Genomic DNA, 21,260 nt, shown 5'->3' with positions numbered 1-21,260 from the left:
CTGCGGAGAGCAGAAGAACCTGCAGCCTCAGCTGGTAACACATGTGGCTCTGTAGAGGTGTGCACAGTGTCTGTAGATGATACAATGACATCATGCACTCAAACAGCCTAATTTAAAATGTATACCTGGTGACCAAAGGAAAAATGCTTCACATTCCACAAGGATAAACTGGATGCTCCAACCTGTAATGGCAGGTTACTCCTCCCAGCAATGGAGACTATATCAAAGTTCTGTTATGGACAACTATTGCAGCTACTGAGTGCTCAGCAGGAGTTAAATCCATCCGCTGGCAGCGAGGGAGCTGCAGCCCCAGGATGCTCCTCACCATCACTCAGGACCCCGGGGCCTTGAGCAAAGGGAACTGCTGCTGGCATCCTCTGCCAGGGGATTTATTGCTCTGCCTCCAAGCACTACCCCAGCCATCAACATGCAGCATATTTCTTAGGTGGCTGGGGGATATATAGGGCTTGAGGTGCTGAGTTTTAAATTTTCTAATTGTGCAAGCTCTTTGTCTTTCCCAGCTAGATGGCTTTCCCTTTTATCCCTTCCTCTGCCCACCCATAAAGCATTTCAATCCCTCAAATGTTGACTCTTGGAAATGTGCAGCTGCTGGTAACACGGGGCAGGGGAAAAGTGGTGTGGGTCTGAAATGATAGCAAAGAGCAACCAAGAGCTCATTATTTAAAAAAGAAATGCCCAGTGCTTTTTGCATTTTTTCATTGAATATTGAATGTTTAGTGTGGAATACCAAAAATCACTTTTTGAGACAGAAGGTAGGTAGTAGTGATTGACAAGAAGGAACAGGGATTGACCATGTGGGTTTTTGCCTGTATTTTCAGGGCTCTTCACTCCTCCTTGAGGTACCAGGCAACTGTAGTGTTTAAACAAACATACTGGGTTTGGATAACGAGCCCAAGCAAAGTCTTCCCCATCCCTCAGTGTGGGTGTGTCACAAAACATGAAGCCATGGCACAGAGACATTGCTAAATTGGTAAATTGCAACAGGCAGCTGGATGATCTTATCTGAGCAAGGGCAGAGCCCTTGGACGATGCACTCACCCGCAGGTTTTGTATCTATTCAGAAGTTATTTCAGTAACAAGATCTGACAAAAAGTCCATTCAATAGTTACAGATCAGGCTGGGATTTATACAGCTTGGGGGAATAAAGTGCCTTATTTGATTTAGATGGGTCTTTAACCTCGAGCTATGCCCTCTAGAGAGTAGTGCTGGACTTGGTGTATCTTCCTAGATTGTTTCTATCTTTATATTTTAATGATACCAAGATGGTTGTTAGTGATATTTCTTATGGTATCCTGTCAAATTAAGCAGAGGGCCTGGACTTGATTTCTGCCTTTGTCAGTCCCTGCACAGCCCTGTGCCTGTGCAGGCTGGCTCAGGGATGCAGCAGTGGCCACTTGCCTTCTGGCCCTCTCAGCTCCAGTCAACAGCACTGGAGGCTGCATTCAGCATCACCTCCTCTCCTCCTGCCAGCAGGGCAGGGAAGGCTGGTGGTTCTGTGTGATGTGTAGGAGTGAAGGATTTCTCTGCTTGGCTGGAAGCACTGCCAGGCAGTGGTGCCATTGTTCAGGGTCACACTGAGGGTAGCTCAGTTGGTCAAAGCAGGGTGCTGATAAGACCAAGATTGTGGGTTCAATCCCTGTATAGACCTTTCATTTCAGAGCTGGACTCACTGGTCCTTGTGGGTCCCTTCCAGCTCAGAATGTTTTGTTATTCTGTAATCTCTGTGGTCTTCAGGTATTTGCCTCTCAGAGCATGGTAAATGTGGCGTGTCCCACATGTCACAGCAAGCTGCCCTCTGTGCTTTCACTGAAGTTAGGGGGGATTAGCCAGTGACACCAGCAGGAACAATTAATTCAGTGTTTTCAGTAGTTTTGTCCAAGAGGATTTTAGGAAGGGTTTTGGATTTAGAAAATGCTTACTTGTTTGTACCTTATTCTTCTTGCCTTTCTCTGACACTGTGAGGTGGATTTTAGAAACCCAAGTGTTTAACATCTGAACTGTCTGATGTTATAATGGTTTTGGTTGGGTTGAGCTGATGTCAGCAATCCCAGGGATGTTCATAAGGAGCAGCTCTGGTCATAAGGAACAAAGGAAGACATTTCTTGCTGTAAAAGGGAGAGTGCTCCAAATATGTCAGATTCCTAAACTAAAAGGATTAGGCAAAACCAACAGAGATTATTTAATTATAAAACAAGTTTATTATTATTTAATGATAAACAAGTAAAAAACCACTTTATAATGTACTAATCAAGATGTGGTACCACCATGGGCTCTCACGTCCTTCACATCACTGAGATTTGGACAGGAGGGCAATGAGCCCTTTGCAGAGGCTGAGCCCTTGGTCTGACCATGGGGCTTGGCCAGGTCAGAACTCTGATGCAGAGGGAGGATGTCACCTTTCATTAGGAAGGACAAATTTGGACTCTTAGGAGGGACAGATTTGCCAGAAGCCTCCTGTGGCTTTATGTTGCTCTGATGCCACAAATCAGCAATAAATCTGGCCTAGCCAGATACTAGAGCAGATTTACAGCTGTTCTGTGCCATGCAGTGTGACACAGCCAGAGCCCGGGGTTGTCTTTGGCACTGTGATTTCACTTTCTCCTGTGCACCCAAAGGACCAGTACCAAGTACAGGGAATCACAAACAGCTTTGCTGTAAGTGCTGCATCCCAAGGGATGTGTGCCTGCATTTCCATGACACTTCTCTAACCAGAGGAATTGGTTGTCTGCTGTTGTACTGCTGGGAAAAATGAATGAGGACATGTTGGCAACACACAGGATTGTGCATTGTGGTAGCTGCAGTGTTAAATACAGAGGGAGGACTGTTAGCCAAGGACAGTTCTGGTGACCATATTTGCTGTTTGGAGCCAGCATCCATCTGCTTTTGTGAGAAGGATCCCCACTGCCACTGGCCTTAAATTGCTTTGCTTCACCTCTAAATGAACTCTGTATTTCTGGGTGAGATGGCCCACGTCCCTCCACAGTGCTGCTGGGGACATGGATGTCCTGGCCAAGTAGCCCTGCAGAAGCCTGTGGAGCTCTCCTGTGCAGGGGCCACTCCTGAGCAGTGAAGCTGCAGTGGTTGGAGTTCTTGCCCAGTGTTTGACATCTCCTGAGCCAGCCAGGCATCCCTCCCTGGCTGAAGTGCTGATCAGGTCTGCTGCACCTTGTGCTCTGCTATCCTGAGCTACAGCCCCAGGCACACAAGAAAAGAGGATGTGTTCAAGACCAGAGAGGAGCTCTCAATGCTGAATGTTATTCTGGCCTTCCTTCAAGTTCATGGGTGATTTCTTTATGCTCTACCCCCAAAAAAGCTATGTTTGGATTCTCAAGATGCTGCAAGCAACACTGTTGTGAAAATGCCACACTGTACACCTGTTACTCTACAGAAAATCAGGAACCAGCTGATGGTGAGTGAAGGAACTTGCAGCTGTAAAACCCAGGTAGTGAGAGGTGCCAGGACAGTCCATGCACTGCCCTCCCCATCCTGTGCCACCCCGAGGAAGCCCTTTAACTGGTGCTTTGAAGAGCCTTGCTTGTTGCACCTTTACTTTGCAGCTTGCTTTCCTGAAAGATTGCATCTAAAACTTGTAAATGAATTCTGAGCAATGGTTTGTCTGGTTTGAAAGGAGCAGCGTGCCGTCTGCCGAGTTCATTCACTCTCCTTGGCAGTGATTGGGTTTGGGTATAACATTTATATTACATCCATTAGAGCATGGAATGGGATGTGAATTATCCAAAGCTGTTCCAATCATCACTTAAATCTTTTTTAGATTGCAAGTAATAAACATAACTACAGTGTTGCTGAGACTTCATGCCACTCAAACACCAGTTAGACAGAGCTGAAAAAAGTCTGCAGATTATTGGGTAAGTTGTTCAAGTCCTAAAGTGACTTCTGTTCACATTTCTCACCTCTAGTGGGCATTGACTCCTTGTATCACCTGCTGCAACTTTGAGGACCAACCCAAACACTGGCTGCAAAGGCACTGGCATCCTTCCTGGAAAATGGCCCTTTCCTGGCAAGATCACAATGTTCTTTTCATAAATTAACAGCGCTTTTCCAAGAAACTGCTCAGATTCTTCACTGCAGTCCAAGTTCCTTCAGGAAGGGGTCCTGTTTACAGCACTAGCACACTAACATGATGGCCAATAACTGGAACCCACCTGCCAAAAGGAGCAGCCTGGCCAGCCTTTGCAGTCATCTGTGGGACTGCAGCCTGCTGGGCATGTGTCTTAAGCTGGTAGAAGTTAGTGATGGCAGTAGGTGGAACGTCTGGTTTGGGGTTATCTTCTTTAAACAGGTGCAGGTGAAACCATGACAATTAACCTAAAAAGCCATTAATCACACCACTAAAAACCTGTTATGATTTATAATTTGAGAGGGTCAGAAGTTCTACCTTCCCACTTTCAGGACTAATAAAGATCTACTTCATTGATGATTAAATTACTTGTCTTCTACTTCAAGCTTGTTCTGACCAGAATGAATGGAAAGAAGTATTATAACACCACCAGTTTTTTCAGTGGAGATAACATTTACTGCAACTAACCTGAAACTGGGGCTTTGGTAAGAGGAGGCAAGCCAAGAAATCCCTCAGACAGGTAAGGCTGTCTCCAAGAGAAGAGGAGAGAGTGGATGGCCTCTGAGTCATTGTGCTCTCTCTTTTTTATATTAATTGCATTAATAGAAGATGGGTAATAATGAAATATAAATGTAATAAATGCTTTGCAAAAAACACATAGCAGCTCCTTCTTCTGAGAAAGAGCATCTGCATGGTGAACATACTCAGCCTGGAAACAATGCCATGTTTTGTACAGGATCAACCTGCATGACAAAGTGTTGTAGCACCTCCTGAATTTGAGGAAGAGATGGCCCAAGTTTTTAAATTGAACCTGAAACTTTGGGGATGCAGCCCAGGGGTGAGATTTTAATGAGTTTGTTTTTCAAAAATCAGTTCATTCCATCAGTATCATGCTGTCCTCTGGGACCACCAGCAGCAAAGGGTGCAAAGAGCTTCTGGTTCTGGTGTCCTGCACCCAGATGGGCTGAAGTGCAGCAGGGAGGAGGCCCCAGGGCCCCACAGCAAAAGGAAAAGGAGGTCCCCTTTGGGATGGTGTCATATTAAATCTGGAAAAGGGCTGGCACAGCTTGTTTTGTAGCTGTAGCTGATGGCTGAAGAGGGGAAGGTTGTGCTGCCAGCACCTGAACGGAGTCTCCTAACAGGGTGGCAGAGAAACAAAACAGCTGAAACACCAATAAACCCCACTTCTGTCAAGGTATAAAATCGTGTTTGTGGCAGTCTCTGTAAAGCCTATAAAACAGGTGGGCATTGATCTTACAGTCATGCTGCTCTTAAAAGAAACAATCATTGCAGATGGCTTAATTCCCCTCTAAGGGCAGTACTATCCCTTATGAGGCTCCTGGTATTGTTTCTCTAAACTGAAGTCTTCCAATCATTTGTAGAAAAAAAATCTTAGCAGGGTTTGGTAAAGCTGCCCAAGAGAACCAACCTCACAGGTTTAAGCCTGTATGACTCAGATCATACTGGATGAAAAAACAAAAGCAAGGAAACAACAAAATCCTTCAGTTGTGGGAAGGAAGAAAAAGACTGCAAGTTTCTGGACAAGAATACCATCCTGTGGAATCCAAAATGCTGACATCCCAATCCAGATGGCCTCATCTCATTTTCTTGGCATAGAGAGCACAACAAGAAAACACAAGCTCTCAAACCTCTGAACATTTTACTTTTATCAAAGCAACCAAGCTAACAGAGAGAGGTCTGGAAACCACACAGGGGAGATGAAAAAGAATCCCATCAGAAATTAAAGCATGAAAAAACAGTGGAAAACCACCTAGGAAAGGGCTGAGGACTTCATAGAATATCCCATACAGCTCAACAACAGAAACATAATAAAAAAAAAAAAAAAAACAAAAAAAAACAACTGGAAAGCACAAAAGTATCTCAAGAAAACTACAAGGAAATTGAAGTCCTTTGAGACAGAGCCCCAGAAAATGAGGAAATCATCCTCTGAAGTGGACAGTGAGAGAAGCAGGTGGCTGGTGACACAGCCTTCCCATGGGACCCAGACAAGCCATTTAGTGTCTCCATTCCTCTGCCTCTGAGGCAATTCTAAATATCCCCCCTCAGTCAAGCAGTCCCAGGAAAAGCAGTGACAAATCCCCTTCCTGGACCCAGCAGGCACCACTCCTGGAAGAACCTTGCAGTTCCCCCTCTAACAACCATCAGAACACTTTGCAGCTTGGTGGCCTTGGGCTGGCTGGCCCAGGCTGGGTGCTGGCACTGCCCAAGGACCAGCTCAGTGTGAGCTGAGGGTGACACAGAGGATTTGTGTTCCATGGGCACTGCTGAGCACTCAGTGAAAAATGCCAAGATCCAGACATGGCTCTCTGCACTTCCATCAGAATCTCAGCCAAAGCCATGACTGACTCTGACTGTTTAATTGAACCAGGCTAGACAGCTACTCAGAGATGAGCAATGGGAAAATGTATCAGCAACAAGGCTCACTTTCCAATATATCTACTTAGCTTGGGAATTTGGGATTTGAGGAGTCCATCCTACACCTGCTCATACTGCATTCCTGAAGTGCTGGACCAGGGGTTGCAGAGGCATCATGCCTTCTCCCACTATAAGCTTTCTCAAATCCTGCTGCAAAAGAAACAGCTCATGCTTTGGGAGGTTTTGGAATTTATTTCCTGGAAGCAGGCAAAATTGTTCCTTAGGACTTTGATGAAACCAAATCACCTATCTCCTACCCAGGCTGAGGGAATGTGGTACCTCACCTGGCAAACAGGACTGTGACAAATGATAATGAAAACCCCAGTTTAGGCAAATTCCCATCTGTTTAGTTAAGATAATTTTAGTTTACTACTTTTTCTTTTTTTTCTTTTTTTTTTTTTGGCAGTTGCGTGTGCACCATTAGCTGCAATCTTGGCTTAAAAAAAATAAAGCACCCTAATTAGCATATTAAGCCTCCTCATTTCCCAATACTGTATAATGTTGTGAAAGCTAATCTATAATGTATTGGATGTTATGCAAATTCTCAGTACTCCGTATGGGGTTTACAAAGGCATGCAAATTAAAAATAGTGCTTGGAATAGGACTGGGGGGAGGGGAAAATTTGCACAATAAAATATGCAGGTAGGAGGAAAGGTGTTTATAACCTTCTTCCTATTGTTTGTGTATTCTCAGCTGCACAATGCTTTTCAAAGCTGAGAGATGTATTGCATAAAATCTCTCCAAATTGGATAGTTTTTAAATGAAATTTAAAATGAGAGTACTGTTCTCTGAGCAATAATTCACCCTGCTCTCTGCTGGGACTTGTAAGAGGAAGGTAAAGGCACTGAGTTTTCACTGGCTGGCATTGCAGGCATGCACAGCTGTTCGTAGTGCGTTTGTCCGGGGGTCACCGGGGGTCTCGGCACAGCCCAGCTGCCCAGGAGGGTCCGTGGTGGTGGCTTGGCCAGGACCTGGCTTCTGCCCATCGGTGTGACCGAGAGGGGCAGGAGTGTTCCCTGCCCCCGGGCTGGTGGCAGGTCCCGGGGCGTGCTTTGATCCCGTTCATGTTTTACAGCCCACCTGCAGGAGGATGCAGGGGAGCTGCAGCACAGCTGGCTTTTTAGGATGCCTCTGGCTCCTGGTGGAGGAGCTCAGCCTGCTGCCAGTGCCGGGCCAGCAGGCACGGTCTGTCTCATGTGGCTTGTCACTGCCACCCGTTGGCTGTGTCCAGCTGAGTGTGTACAGCCAGATCTGATTGATACTTAATTAGATTACAGCTGCTGCTTAAAAATAGCCATTTTATAAAAATAAAGTCTTGGCTGGTGTCAAACTGAGCCCTGTGCAGGCCAGGAGTGAGCGGTGCTGCCTCTGCCTGGACAGCCAGGCAGCTCCGCAGGCGGTGCTGGCAGTGCTGCCACTGGGACCAGGAGTTGTCCCCACCTTGCTGGCTTTCCCCTGCTCTTGCCTCCCTGCTGGCCTGGTGACACTACACAGGGTCATGTTGGAGCAGCCATGGAGCATTCAGCTCAGGAGCTCCTGAATACGATCATTTTTCTCATGATAGCCCACAAGGTTCCTGAGCTTGGCTGCCACCCTCCTGCCAAAGAGCACAGAGCATCTCTGAGAGCAACTCTTCCCAGCATCAGCCACCAACAGTCTCACAGCCATCCCAAAAGCAGCTTCTTGGCAGATGAGGGAACAGGGCTTTTCTTTACCTGCTACTTCTTCCAGCATCTTGCCCTGCCCCAGGCATGGCAGGGCTCAGCCATTCCTGTTGCTCAGAGTTGTGAGCCCTCCCAGTCTGGGGATGTTTCCCTAAATGCCAGTGTGCAATTTAGCTTATATTTAAGGTGTTTTGTATAGGTCTTGCTGCTCTTTCTCCTGAGTCTCTTCTGCTCTGCAGAGAATCAGACACTTAGGGCAGGGGTGGGAGAAAGGCAGAGAGCAGCAAGACCCGGACATGAGGCTGGCTCTGGGGGAGGCGTGGGCATCTCCTGTGTCTCCTCTGCTGACAGCAGGCCTGAATGGACCCAAAGCAGGCTGTGCACACGTCTGCCTGGTGCCATCCCGTGCAAAGTGGCACAGCATTGCTGGGAATAAGAGCCCAGCCCTGTACGGCCGTGGAGCAGGGATCAGAGCTGTTCAACCAGGAGCAGGAGCTGATGTCCCTTACACAGGGAGCCTGTCTGATGGAAATAGGCAGGAAAAAAACCAAGACTTCACACAAGGAGGAAGTGGAAATGACAAAACCTAACTGAGAGCTCCTCAGGTGCTGCTTTCCCACATGGAAGGGCAGATGAGCTCAGCCCCCCTGGGCTGTGGGCTCTTGGCAGCACGAGTCAGCAACTCCATTTATCCTGCCAACATTTCCCACCCTGGGCATTTCCATATTCATCAGTTTGCTTCATAGAGGTCTGCATTTGCTTATTTTCTGCTGCAGTTCCCTGGACTGGGGGAGTTGGAGATGCAGCATTCCAGGGAGTGCAGCCGAGTGTGGTGCCTCCGAGCGCAGCCCCTGCAGCGCCGGCCGCGGGAGCTGGAGGAGGCAGCGCGGGGGAAAGGGCTGTGATGGCCACAAAATCCTGTGATGGCTGCAAAATCCTGTGATGGCCACAAAATCCTGTGATGGCTGCAAAATCCTGTGATGGCTGCAAAATCCTGTGGCAGCCACGAAATCCCCCTCCAGGGATCCAGCCTGGGGGTTTTTGCTTTGCAGATGTGCACAGAGACCCACCGGGCACGGGGGCTGCTGGGGATCAGGGGCTACAAGCGTTGTTCCACTATGGGCAGCCACAGTGGCTGGTGTGGGGGCTTCTGTCTGTCTGTCTGTCGGTGCAATAGGGGGGCCCTGCTGGATCAAACCCACCCAGATGTGTAAAGCTACTGCAAGTGCCTATGGCACACCAAAGTGGGAGATTGGCCTTGCTTTGTTTCTACTGCCTTCATTTAACAGTGAGTGCCGATTACTCAAAGCGATATGGGCAGGACCTGGTAATGTAGAGATGCTCTAGCCTTAACTTAAGGGGATGATCCAGTTGCCTGCAGTGTAAATACTTTGTGGCCAGGAACCCTGCTTTATCGCTTTGTATAGTTTTAAAGTAGTTTAAAGATTGAATAACATAAAATAACATAATATAATGTTATTTATGTTATTTCCCACGTGAAGAACTCCTGTAAACCTTGCAGTATTGAAACTCAGTGAACAAGGCATCTTAGACAAGCTGAAAAACAAATGGTGGTACGATAAGGGTGAATGTGGAGCCAAGGACTCCGGAAGTAAGGTCAGTCGCTGAAGGTCTTTTTGTACTGATTAGCAATCACATTTTGACCCACTGTTTGTTTATACCAAGAATGACTTTCAAAAATTGCTATTTACATTTTGAAGGTTGAAAGAAAAGAGTAGAAAAAAATAAGTAAGTCTCAGAACATGACAGCATTTTTCTTATGTGCAGTAGCAGACTGTAGTTGTAAGTATATTTCACTGTGTGAGTATTTTGCTAGAAACATGCTAAGAGAAGCCCCTAAAGCCTCCCAAGCTGGTGTCTTTATTTAAATGTGCAAGTTTCAGCACAGTCACTGTCTATTATTCAGGCCAGCATCTTTTCTTATTTTTATTGAAAAAGCCCATTTTTGTTTCAAAATTATTACTTAAGTTCTCTACATGTCAGTTTGGGAAACGGTCACATGCTTGCTAAGGGCGCAAATTTTTAGGACAGACAGCTGATAAGGAAAAACCTTTCCTGCCCTATTTGCCAATTCATTTTAAAATTGGTTGGATTTAAAAAAAAATCTAGAAATACTAATGGTGAATCATTACCTAAATATTGTATATTCTTTTTTATACTGCTTTGAACTATTTTGCTGCTGTACTGTACTGTCATCCACCAGCTGTGCTGTGGGGCTGTCCAGCCTCATGCAGGACCACTGTAGACCCCAGGGCAGGTCCCACCCCTGAGATGGATTGGCCCAGTAGCTGCACACTTAAATTGTAGGGAATATTTATTTACACCATTCAGTTGAAAGGAGGACTTTTATTTTTTATGCTTATAGACCCATTGGGGAGAAAAACTCTGTAAAAGTGCTGGGCTTGTTGGAGAGAAGGACATTTTCAAAGGCACCAAGAGGAGGAGGAATCCAGCTCCAGCTGAAATCGGTCGCAGTTGAGTGCCTAACTCCTTTGGTGCCTTTGGAAGTGCTCTCTGTAATCATTCAAACAGAAAACTATAATTTCAGAGCACCCTTTCAGTGTTGGAGGACAATTTCAAATTCTGGTGAAGCCAATAATAAAATTTCATTGATTTCAGTAGGACTGGAAGTTGCTTCGGGCACAGCCCAGTAGCTGTTGTGTCAGATAAATTTGGGATCATGGGATATCTAAATACACAGCAGCTGCCAAAGGGAAGTGTGATCAAAAAGAGGTATAAATGATTAAGATCTTTAGTGTAAATGGCAGCTTGTTTGCTGCAATCACATGTATCCAAACTGTCTGTGAAACACACAGACACTTACAAGGTAAATCATATTTCACTCTGACTATATGCAAATTCAGCTCTCCCTAGAGAGAATCGTTAACTGAGCTCTGTCAGCAGTGCCTTCTCTGGGCACAGACAAGTTTCTTTGGCACCTGCCCGTCCACCTGGGCCAGTGTGGTGTGGCAGCCCAGCCAGCTGTGCCAGCCAGGAGCTGTTCCTGCCCACAGCCACCCACCCATGCAGCAGCAGAAGGGTTGCAGCTCTATTTAATGCCATTCCATAACCTTGTTTTAAAAAATGCAAGCTTCTCCCCCATCTGACATGTATTGAAGGAAGATAAACCCTGACCAATGATTTTTGTGTTACATTGTCTGGTTTCATTCAATAACTCACTCTCCAGAAGGTGCTAGTTTAGCTCAGGGCTCTGCTACTTGACCTCTAATAACTGACCATCTTTCTAAGGTGGTTTTTTTTTTCCTAACTGTTGAAAAAAGGTAGTTAAGTTCAGCAGCATCTCAAGAATTTTACCTACATTGACCAAACCCAAGTGTGTAGTGGTTTGGCTTTTTCTTTTTCTGGTTTTGTCATGGCCTTCTGTAAATCCTGCTGTTTTATGCAGCCACCAGCACAACTTTCCCCCAGTGCCTTTGCCACCTGCTCAGCCATAGGCAACCTTGCTCTGGGACACCAAAGGCCTGGGGAAGTCAGTGGCCAAAAAAACCTCATTGCCTTGGAGTGAGCCAGGGTTTCACCCAGCACAGGGTGGAGGGCAGAGCAGTCACTGCTGTGCAGCCCCAGGCTGCGGGGATGGGGGGACAGCCCTGGTCCGTGGGCCAGACACTGAGCACCATGAGTGTAGCTATTCCAGCTAGGCCTAATGCAAATAGCCTGTTGTCTGTCTGTCTGTCTGTGTGTCTGCTGCTCTCAGCAGAGCTAACAGCATGGCTGGTTTCTCTTAGGACAAGACGAGCGCTCTGAGCCTGAGCAATGTTGCGGGCGTGTTCTATATCCTTGTGGGAGGCCTGGGGCTGGCCATGATGGTGGCACTGATCGAGTTCTGCTACAAGTCTCGGGCCGAGTCCAAGAGAATGAAGCTCACCAAGAACACGCAGAACTTCAAACCTGCTCCTGCCACCAACACCCAGAATTATGCTACCTACAGGGAAGGCTACAACGTGTACGGCACAGAGAGTGTGAAAATCTAGGGGTACGGCTGCGGGCCGGGAGGAACCCTCTGCCTGTTCTTTTGCTGCCCTTTGTTTTAGCTGTCTGTGCTGTTCTGTTGTGTGCACCAGGGGCTGCTGCAGGAGGCTTTTGAAACACCATCTTGTGGCAGTTCTTAAGTATGAGTCATTTAAATTTCTTCCCTGATCAGAAGTAGGATCAGAAAGGTACAATTCTGTTTTATACACAGAGGTAGCTGGCTTTGTGCTGAAGTGAGTAACTCCTCTCTCCAGCATCATGCGAGTTCAAATGAAAGTATTTTGTTAATTGCTTTAAAAATCACTATAATCAGAATTCTCATCTCTCTTGTCACCAATCTCTTCCTCTTTGTTTTGTAAGCTATAATCAGATCAGGTAAGTGCTTTTAGAAGTTTCAAAAAAAAACTTGCAATACAAAGAAACCTTCTACACTAGAATTCATGATTTCTAAAGCAGGAAAAGTAGAGCTGAATTGCTGACAAATGATTCTGAAAAGGCCTGGTTAGCCCCTTGCCCACAATCTGTGCCTCTCCATGGGCTGAGCTCCCCTGCCCCTCGCTGCCAGGCAGTGATGAAATCTCTCTGGTTTTATTTTAGATCTTCACCCTGACAGCATGCAAGACAAAAAGCAGCAGAGAATGTGGCTACTTCATGGATTTGGACCATCTGAGCCAGTTGTACTCTCTCCAAGGTGTCAGGCATGACACGCATTGATGATGGTGCAATGTACTTTTAATAGGAAAAACTGGTATTTTTTCCTTCAGTGCCTTATGGAAGACTCTGAGACTCACAACAATGCAAACCATCACTGAAATATTCTTGCTTTGCTTCAAAGAAGTAAAAGAAGAGAGGAAAAGAAAAGAAAAATAAAAGAAAAAAAGAAACAAATGAAAGGGGAAAAGAAAAGGACTGGTAAAAAGATATTGGTATGTGAAAAAAAAATTCTTGTAAAAAAAGATCAGTGCAACAAAAGCCATTCTTTGATACCACTGCACAGTAACTGAACTTGTGTCCTGAAAGCAGCTGCAGCTGGTTTCATCAGCCACCCCAATCGTATCAAATTATGAAACTGCTCCTGACACAAAGCCTCAGAAATCTGCTGCGTGCAAACGCGGACTGGCCTGCCACTGCTTGTATGAGCTGATGTCAAGATGTTTCAGTATTTACTTACAGTGGTGTCATTTTATTTTTTTTCTGAGCCACTTTAACCTCTCCAGCTAATTTGAGCAATTCTGTATAGCAGCAAAAGGAGGGAAAGAATCCGTGCATTCAAACCAATTAAGGTCAATGACTGTGAATCTGTAAATCCAAAAGAAAGTAATTTGTGGAACTGCATGTCTTGCTTCCAGATCAGTAAATTAATTTCTTGACAAGGTAGCTAAAGTGCAGGAAGAAAATATTGCATTCCTTTTTTTTTTGTTCTATCATCAGGCATACCTACAGGTGCTTTATTAAAATGACATTGGGTGGCTTTTAAAATTAAAAGACAAAAAGGAAAAGCTACTTGCTGTTTAAATTCAGACCATATATATCTTTTCTTGCTGTGCATTTGCATTTTAATTCACTGTTTAATATCAAGCAATGAAGCAAGAGAAAGGCAGGTTAGTTTTTCCCAGGCCTGCTTCTGCTTCTCCCCAGTTCTCCCACCCAGCACCGTGCTCAGCTAACGCTCCTCAGTATCGGTCCTTGTAAAACAGAAGCAAGGAAAGAGGACAGAAACTCCAGTTTAGCTGCAGTTCCAGAGTAATAGTAAGCGATCTAACATGACTCCTGCTAGTACTGTTATACTCTATCAGCTCCTGACAGCTCTTGTTTCATGCCTGGTGAGAGGATGCTCTGTCCCTGCCTCTCTGTGAGGAGGACGCCGCGCTCCAGGAGGAGCTCACTGTTACTCGCATCCAACATCTTAGACAGCAGCATTTCAGCCTTGAACCTCTGCCTGGAAACTACTTAACTTCATCTTTAAAATAAAAATAAAAATTAAAAAAAAAAAAAAGAAAAAGAAAAAAAAACCACAAAACTTTAAACATATTGTCAATCACATGGGAAATGTTCAATGGAATATCTGCTTACTAATTACCTCTAATCGACAATATGTATTTTCCGTAGTTTATGATAGAGTTTTATTTCGTCAATAACATACAGTGAAAAAGAAACTCATTTAAACCAGTCTGACCCTTAGGCATTTAGTTTGCTGATGATAGATTTGAACTTTTAATAGGATTTAAAAACAAACAAAAAACAAAAAAAATAATAAAAAGAAAAGTCTTGTTAAAAATATGTATTTCCGACAAAATGTAATATAAAATCATTTTAAAAGCTCATAGGAGAATAATTTATTGTTCAAGTTTTTAACGAGATATTGACAAAAAATTGTTTTGTTTTCATTTTCTTTTCATGAAACTCTGATTTTTTTTCAACTTCTGAACACGATCACGTCCCCAGCAAGGGTGAGCTAAAGCTGTGCAGTTATGAGTTGTATTTAAAACAAACATTTTTCTTAAAAGCTGTATAAAATATGTATGTTTATCAGATCAATTTTTAAGAGTGGAGGCTTCACACCAGTGAAGGGAGTTTGGTAAATGGTTCGATATTTTTTAAACTTGCATGTAAATCTAAAATGTGTTGAGTGCTTACCAATTCTGGCTACCAACTTCAAGCTATCAGAAGTTTGGCAGTAGTCTCATGATGATTTGTTTTGGTATATTTTTTTAAATTTGTTTTGCTTCAGGGGCTTTGGGGGGGTTCTCTCCTTTTTCTTTTTTTCTCCTCTTTTTTGTTTTTTTGGTAATTTAAGTTCCTATTTTTGGTCGTTGAAACTGCACTTGAGTGAGCAGAAAAATTGCCAAGCAAACTAATGGCTGTAAAAGCATAAACTGCATGTGTGGACATCAATTACTGAGCCTCATTTTGATGAGGTGTTGTACAAAGAGTTTTAATACATTTTGTAAATAAAACTGTAAAGAAAAAAATTAAAGAGCTTGCTTCTCTTTTCTTCAGAGGAGAAAGAGCCCTTCCCTCCTGTGCTCCCTTCGTCCAGCCTGGGATGCTCCTCAGATGTTTACCACAGAACTTTGGAAAGCTTTGGGTTGGAAGGATCACCCAGTTCCAGCAGCCCCACCATGGGCAGGAACCCTTTCTCTAGACCAGGTTTCTCAAAGCCTTTCCAGCCTGGCAGTTCAGGGGCCCCCACACTGAACTGAGGATGCTGCTGGGTATTCCTGGTTTGGTAACCTGCAAACCAACCAATTTTTAATTTTCTTGATGATGGAAACTGGTTGATCCTGCAAGATGCAAGGAGCACCCTGTGAGGAGCAGGGGAGAAGCCTCAGGGCTGCACCCAGGGTGGGAGAGGCTCTGTCCTGCCACTGCAGTGGTCAGAAATGTGGGTAAATAAATTCCCCAAGTATTCTCTACACAAATGTATTTTCCTGCAATTCCCAGCTTTTCAGCAATGCTTCTTTAAGGAAAAAACAATCCTTTCACCCAACATTGCAGCTAATCCCAGCTCTAATTTATTAAGTTTGCTTCACCCACAGTGTAGTTTTTCCAAGTCACCCCAAACTATGAACTGGGGTGTACCCAAACCACACCCCAGCACCTCTGTGGGGCTACCCCTGCCCACAGCACCCACATGGTCCCCATCAGGAACAGGTCCCTGGGCTCCCTCCAGGGACCACTGAGGGTGACACTGCTGTCAGCACCCAGGGCCTCTGGGGCTGGGCTGGAGCAGCACCAGGCTTCTCTTGGATAGCTGGGGATGAGAATATCAGCCTCTGAAAAATAAAAATTCCCTCAGTGGAGGTCTTGGGCAGTAGCACTGCTGCAGAGCAGGTGGGCATGGACCTGGGTGGTTTGGTATCTGCTGGCCAAAACACACCCTGCAAAACAGGAGATGCCTGGAGTGTCCCTGTGGCCCTGCCTCTGGCTGCAAGGGAAACAGGAAAAATGTACTGGCAATCACTGGTACCTTTCCCAGAACAGCACCTGGTGCCTGGCAGTGGGCCCCAACTGTGAACCCAATCCCTGTGGAGCTGCCACTGGAGCTCATTGTACATGAGTGCAGGGGGGGACGTGTGCTGAGCCCACCCTGGGTCTTCAGCCAAGGCTTCAGCAACTGCAGGTAAGCTCAGGAATAAGCAATGAGTAAATCAGAGCAATAAACAACAATCATTCAACCCTAAACCACCCTGCAAGGATGAAGGTGCCAGGCTGTCCTGGGTGTAAGCAGGATAACAGTGTGCTGTGTGCTGTGCTGAGCACACTGGGCTCCATGTGGGACCTCACTTCCCACAGGGCACAGGGAGGCCCCTCTGAATGAGCCTATTTATGTGTGAAGTGCTCACACAATAAACACAGGGAGGCATGGAAAAAATATTGTTCTGTCCTTCAGCTTTCATTTCATGCTTAACATCGAGGCCAACATAAGCAGATTGCATTTTTCTAGAGAGCTGTCTTGACCCACTCCCTGCTGCCTGACAGCCACACACAGCCCTGCACCAGCCATGGGGGTGAGTTGTGCTGCCTTCCCCCAGAGCTGCCAAAATGTGTCTGCAAGCAGGGCTCTGTGTGCCCAGCCAAAGGCCAGGGCCAGGCTGATGCCAGCCCTGCCCTGAGTGAGCAGTCACTGCCCTGCTGCCCTAGCAGGGGTGTTAAGTTTTTCTAATAAATGTGTGTCAGGTGAAACAGGGCAGTTAGGGCTGTGGCAAAGTGGCACAGCTGCACCCAATGAGCTGGGAGAGCCCGGCCAGCTGGGATGGGCTGGGGGATGGCCTCACATGGGTCTGTGGCCACTCAATGAGAGGCAGGAGATGCTCTGATCTGGAGCCTCCCTGGGCCACAAGGGCAGTGCACTTTGGGCCAAAACCTGGCTGCTACACAGACCGCAGCAATGGCAGCAGGGCTGCATGGCACCCCTGGAATGCTGGGCTGCAGCACACCCCAGCATGACCTTGTTCTAGACTTCTACAGGCCTAATAATACAAGGAAAAATTCAGAGTAAAGCTTCAAATTGCAAGAGCCATCAGTGGCAGCAAAAGGACCTCAACAGTGCTCAGGTTTGAGCCTAAAACTCCAAACCAATAGCAGCTCTTTCCCATGGCACACCACACCTAACAAAATAAAATAAATACTTTATCATTGTGGCATAGTTTTTCCTTCAAAGGTTTTGTGCAAAGCACTGTAACATTTATTTTTTCAAAAACAATTGTTCTTTATGGTTATTAAAATAATATTATGTCATGGGTATTGCAATTAAATTACAAAATGTCTTTGGTGCCCATATTCATCATTTCAGTCTGGAAAATGGGCTCTATTTTGCAGGCAGCAATACATAAACAAGATCTGGATAATGATAGCTCTATTCAATTAACCTAAAGAATTTAAGTACAGAGATAATATTTGCATGGATATTATAAATTTCATAGTAGCATTTACTAAGAATATAATACATCTGAAACTGGTATCAGGGAGCACAGTGTCCCCAGCAGCAGCAGCTGCACCCTGTTCCTGCAGCACAGGAAGGGCCCAGGCTGGAATTACACCATGGGACAACCCCAGTGGGGCCAGGGCACCCCCTGCTGCATCTGTCCCTGCCCAGGAGCCCCAGGCTGCAGCCCCAGCACCACGACTGGGACACTCCTCTTATGTGTGCCCTGTGAGAGGCAGGTTTGACCAAAATCTGCCCATCAACATCCCAGTCCTGCTCTGACTCTGTGCTTGGGCTTTCTTGTCTTTATTTCATCAGTTACCAACAGAGAAATTACTGAGGGTGGTTTGTACTATGGCACCATCACTGCACCAGCATTGACAGAAATGGTTTCCAGCTTGCCCTGGGTGCAGGCACAGGCAGCAGCTGCCCCACCAGGCAAGGAGCAGCACCCAGAGAGTAGTGTGAGCACAGGAGCTGCCACACACACCACACACCCTCCAGCCAGTGCAGCAATAAAACCTCTGCCCTTCCCTGGTGCAGCTGGGAGAGTCACTGGAAGCTCCTGCAGAGCTGGACACCATGGCAGTGGCTGACTGATGTGCTGGATTGTGGTGCCTCCATGGGCTGACACCAAGGGCAGGATAACAAAGCCTTAGTGCACACACCAAGTGTTTATTTATTGCTGTTTCTATCACTGAAGTGTTATAGCCTTTAATAATTTATGCCATCATGGCATTTGGAGAATGACAGCACATCTTACAGCAGAGCAAGAGGACAAGATCCTGCTCTGCAGCCATTTCCCACTGGTGAGAAGGCTGTTGGCACCTCCAAGCTAACAGGCAGAGCTGAGACCTCAGGGTGAACCCAGAGCTGATTTGTAGCAGCAGATCAAAGCCAGGATGTGTGGTGGCAGCTGGCCTGCCCCAGCAGATGGTTATGGGGGATTCTTCTATCATCTGTATTTTGTGATTTCAGGGTTTTCTTACTGCATCCTAATTTCAGGCAGGGAGGAGTTGAAGGCAGCAGTAGAAAACAAGGTAAATCCAAAGAGAAATGGCTCTGAGGAAGGGCTGGGAAATTTGGCAGTGATTACTGACCTGCCCTCTCAGAGTGGGGACAAGCACAGGGCTCAGGAATGGCTCTGAGCTGGTGACTGGACCACAAAGGGTTAACAGAGGTACAGGCACGCACCCCAGCCCTCATGGCAAGAAGAAGTTAAATCACTTAAAGCCTGTAAAAAATATACAATACAAACCAAAGCCACGATGCTGGTAATGACTGGTGCTTTAGATAATGTTTAGCACATAAATAAAGTAATTGACCAATTAATGAGCATGTGGCAGATGCTTGATATGCTGTAACAAGTAGGGAAGGGTGTGATGGAACACCCGACATTGATTAAAGGAATGCAGGAGCAGAGCAGAGTGTGGCAGAGCAGGGCCTGGGCCCTGGGCCAGTTGGTGTGGGCAGGTTTGGGGCAGGGCCACGAGAGCAGGGACAGGGGACAAGGGCTTGGTGCCTCCTGCAGGGCCAGAGGGGGGCATCAAGGGCAGTGTGGGAAAGGGGATAACTGTGGGATAACTTACTTATATTCACTTACAGCCCAGAACACCATCCTGGGCAGCATCACAAGAACCATGGCCAGCAGGTCGAGGCAGATTATTGTACTCTCTCTACTCTGCTCTTCTGAGATCCCACCGGGAGCAGTGTCCAGCTTTGGAGGTCACAACACAGGGACATGGACCTGCTGGAGTGAGTCCAGAGGGGCCACAAAGAAACTCAGGGGACTGGAGCCACTCTCCTCTGGAAACAGCCCCAGAGCTGGGACTGTTCTGCCCACAGAAGAGAAGGCACTGGTGGGACCTCAGAGCACCTTCCAGTCTAAAGGGACTACAAAAGAGCTGCAGAAGGACTTTTTACAAGTCATGGAGTGATAGGACAAGGGGCAGTGGCTTTAAATTGAAAGAGGGTAGGCTTAGGTTGAATATGTGGGGAAAATTCTTCCCTGTGACGGTGCTGAGGCGCTGGCACAGGCTGCCCAGAAAAGCCGCGGCTGCCCCACCCCTGGAAGCATTCGGGTCTCGGAGCAGCCTGGTCCAGGGACGGCATCCCCACCACGGCAGAGGGTTGGAACGGGGTGATCTCCATGGTCCCATGGAACCCAGAGCGTCCTGCAGCTCCGTAGCGCCGCGGATTGGGGAGGGAGGGGCGGGCTCGCTCTGCCGTGCTCGGTGCAACACTGACATGCAGCGGCAGCCGCCCGCCGAGCGTCCTCCTGCCCCTGCTCTCTGCTGAAGCTGGCTCTGAATGTCATCCCAAGCCTTTCGATAAATATTGCATTTGATTTCCAAATATGGCCTGAGCAGTCTAATTGCCCAAAAAATCCTCCAAAATTAATGTAAGAGCCGTGATTTGATCCGAGGCAAATAAATATAAATGGTGTTTATTTAATATTCCCCTGACCTTTAAACAAGGGACGTTTGCCAGTGTTGAGGGAAAACACCTTTTTATGAAATTGCTGAAGCAGTGACCTATCACATATGCTGCAGATTATACAGAGCAATTAGAACATCACATTAGAGCCTAATTAATGGATCCTGGGTACCAGATTTTCCCGCAGGACCATGGGCCAGGACCAGGGGAGGGCTGCTTGCCCACCTTCCCAGCTCTGTCTGTTCTTCCCCACAATCCTCTCAAATCATAAAAACATTTAGGCTGGGAAGGATTTACCATTGAGTTCAACCCTTAACCCAGCGCTGCCGTGATCACCACTAATACCCGGCCCTAAGTGTCACGTTCACACCTCTTTTGAACACTTCCAGGGATGGTGGCTTCACCGCTGCCCTGGGCAGCCTATTCCAATGCCTGATCAACCTTTCAGGGCAGAAGCTTTCCCTGGTAGCCAATCTAAACCTCCCCTGGAGCAACTTGAGGCTGTTTCCTCTTGTTCTGTTGCTTGTTGCCGGGGAGAGCAGACTGACCCCAGCCGGCAACAATCTCCTTCCAGGGAGAGATAGAAAGTTGACTCCAAGCCCCATTTTCTCCAGCTTTCTGAACATCCCAGCTCCCTCAGCTGTTTCTCCTCAGACCCTTCCCCCAGACCTTTCCCCAGCTCTGTTGCCCTTCTCTGGACAGGCTCCAGCACTTCAGTGAGAGCACTTCAGCCATGGGAGGCCCAGAGCTGGACACAGGATTTGAGGTGTGGCCTCCCCAGCACAGGATGGTCAGTGCCTGGTTCTGCTGGCCACACTCCTTGATAAAGGCCAGGATGTCCTTGGCATTCTCAGCCACCTGGGCACCAAGTCAATGGGCGTGCCAGTGGCCTGCACAGCCACACAACCCAGCCAGCTCTGTGCCTTCTCCAGCCCTCACTGATTCCCCACGCCTGTACTCTGTATACAACTCCCATCACCAAACCCTCACTGCTGTCTCCACAAATGCACCTGAGTCCCTGCAGAGACCCACAAAAGGAAGAAGGATCAGAAGGATCAGCTGTCTTCGCAATGTATTTGGGAGAGAAAACCCTCCCAGCAGGCATGAACTCGGCCAGAAACTGTTCCTGTGCCCCCTCTCAGGAAATCAGGACATTGCAAAGCACATCCAAGTTATCCCAGCCACA

General features: G+C 46.8%; 1 protein-coding gene across 5 annotated transcripts in view; it reads left to right on the top strand.

Annotated features, from left to right (window-relative positions):
• GRIA3 (glutamate ionotropic receptor AMPA type subunit 3) overlaps positions 1-13,117 on the top strand; it is a 142,482-nt gene extending 129,365 nt beyond the window's left edge. For 2 of the 5 annotated variants that reach the window (XM_077185830.1, XM_077185829.1), the window contains one exon: positions 11,967-12,217. In XM_077185830.1, coding sequence (XP_077041945.1) covers positions 11,967-11,985 — 19 coding nt within the window. In that variant the 3' untranslated portion in view covers positions 11,986-12,217. Of the gene's footprint in view, positions 1-9,701; positions 9,817-11,966; positions 12,218-12,807 lie in introns of those variants that run through there. The other 3 variants (XM_054641326.2, XR_013184216.1, XM_054641325.2) reach the window with 3 other exon arrangements.
• The last annotated feature ends 8,143 nt before the right edge of the window (positions 13,118-21,260 follow it).

Source organism: Agelaius phoeniceus, chromosome 14 (assembly GCF_051311805.1).
Source record: "Agelaius phoeniceus isolate bAgePho1 chromosome 14, bAgePho1.hap1, whole genome shotgun sequence".
NCBI classification, from domain to species: domain Eukaryota; kingdom Metazoa; phylum Chordata; class Aves; order Passeriformes; family Icteridae; genus Agelaius; species Agelaius phoeniceus.
This window is presented reverse-complemented; position numbering and strand designations above follow the sequence as displayed.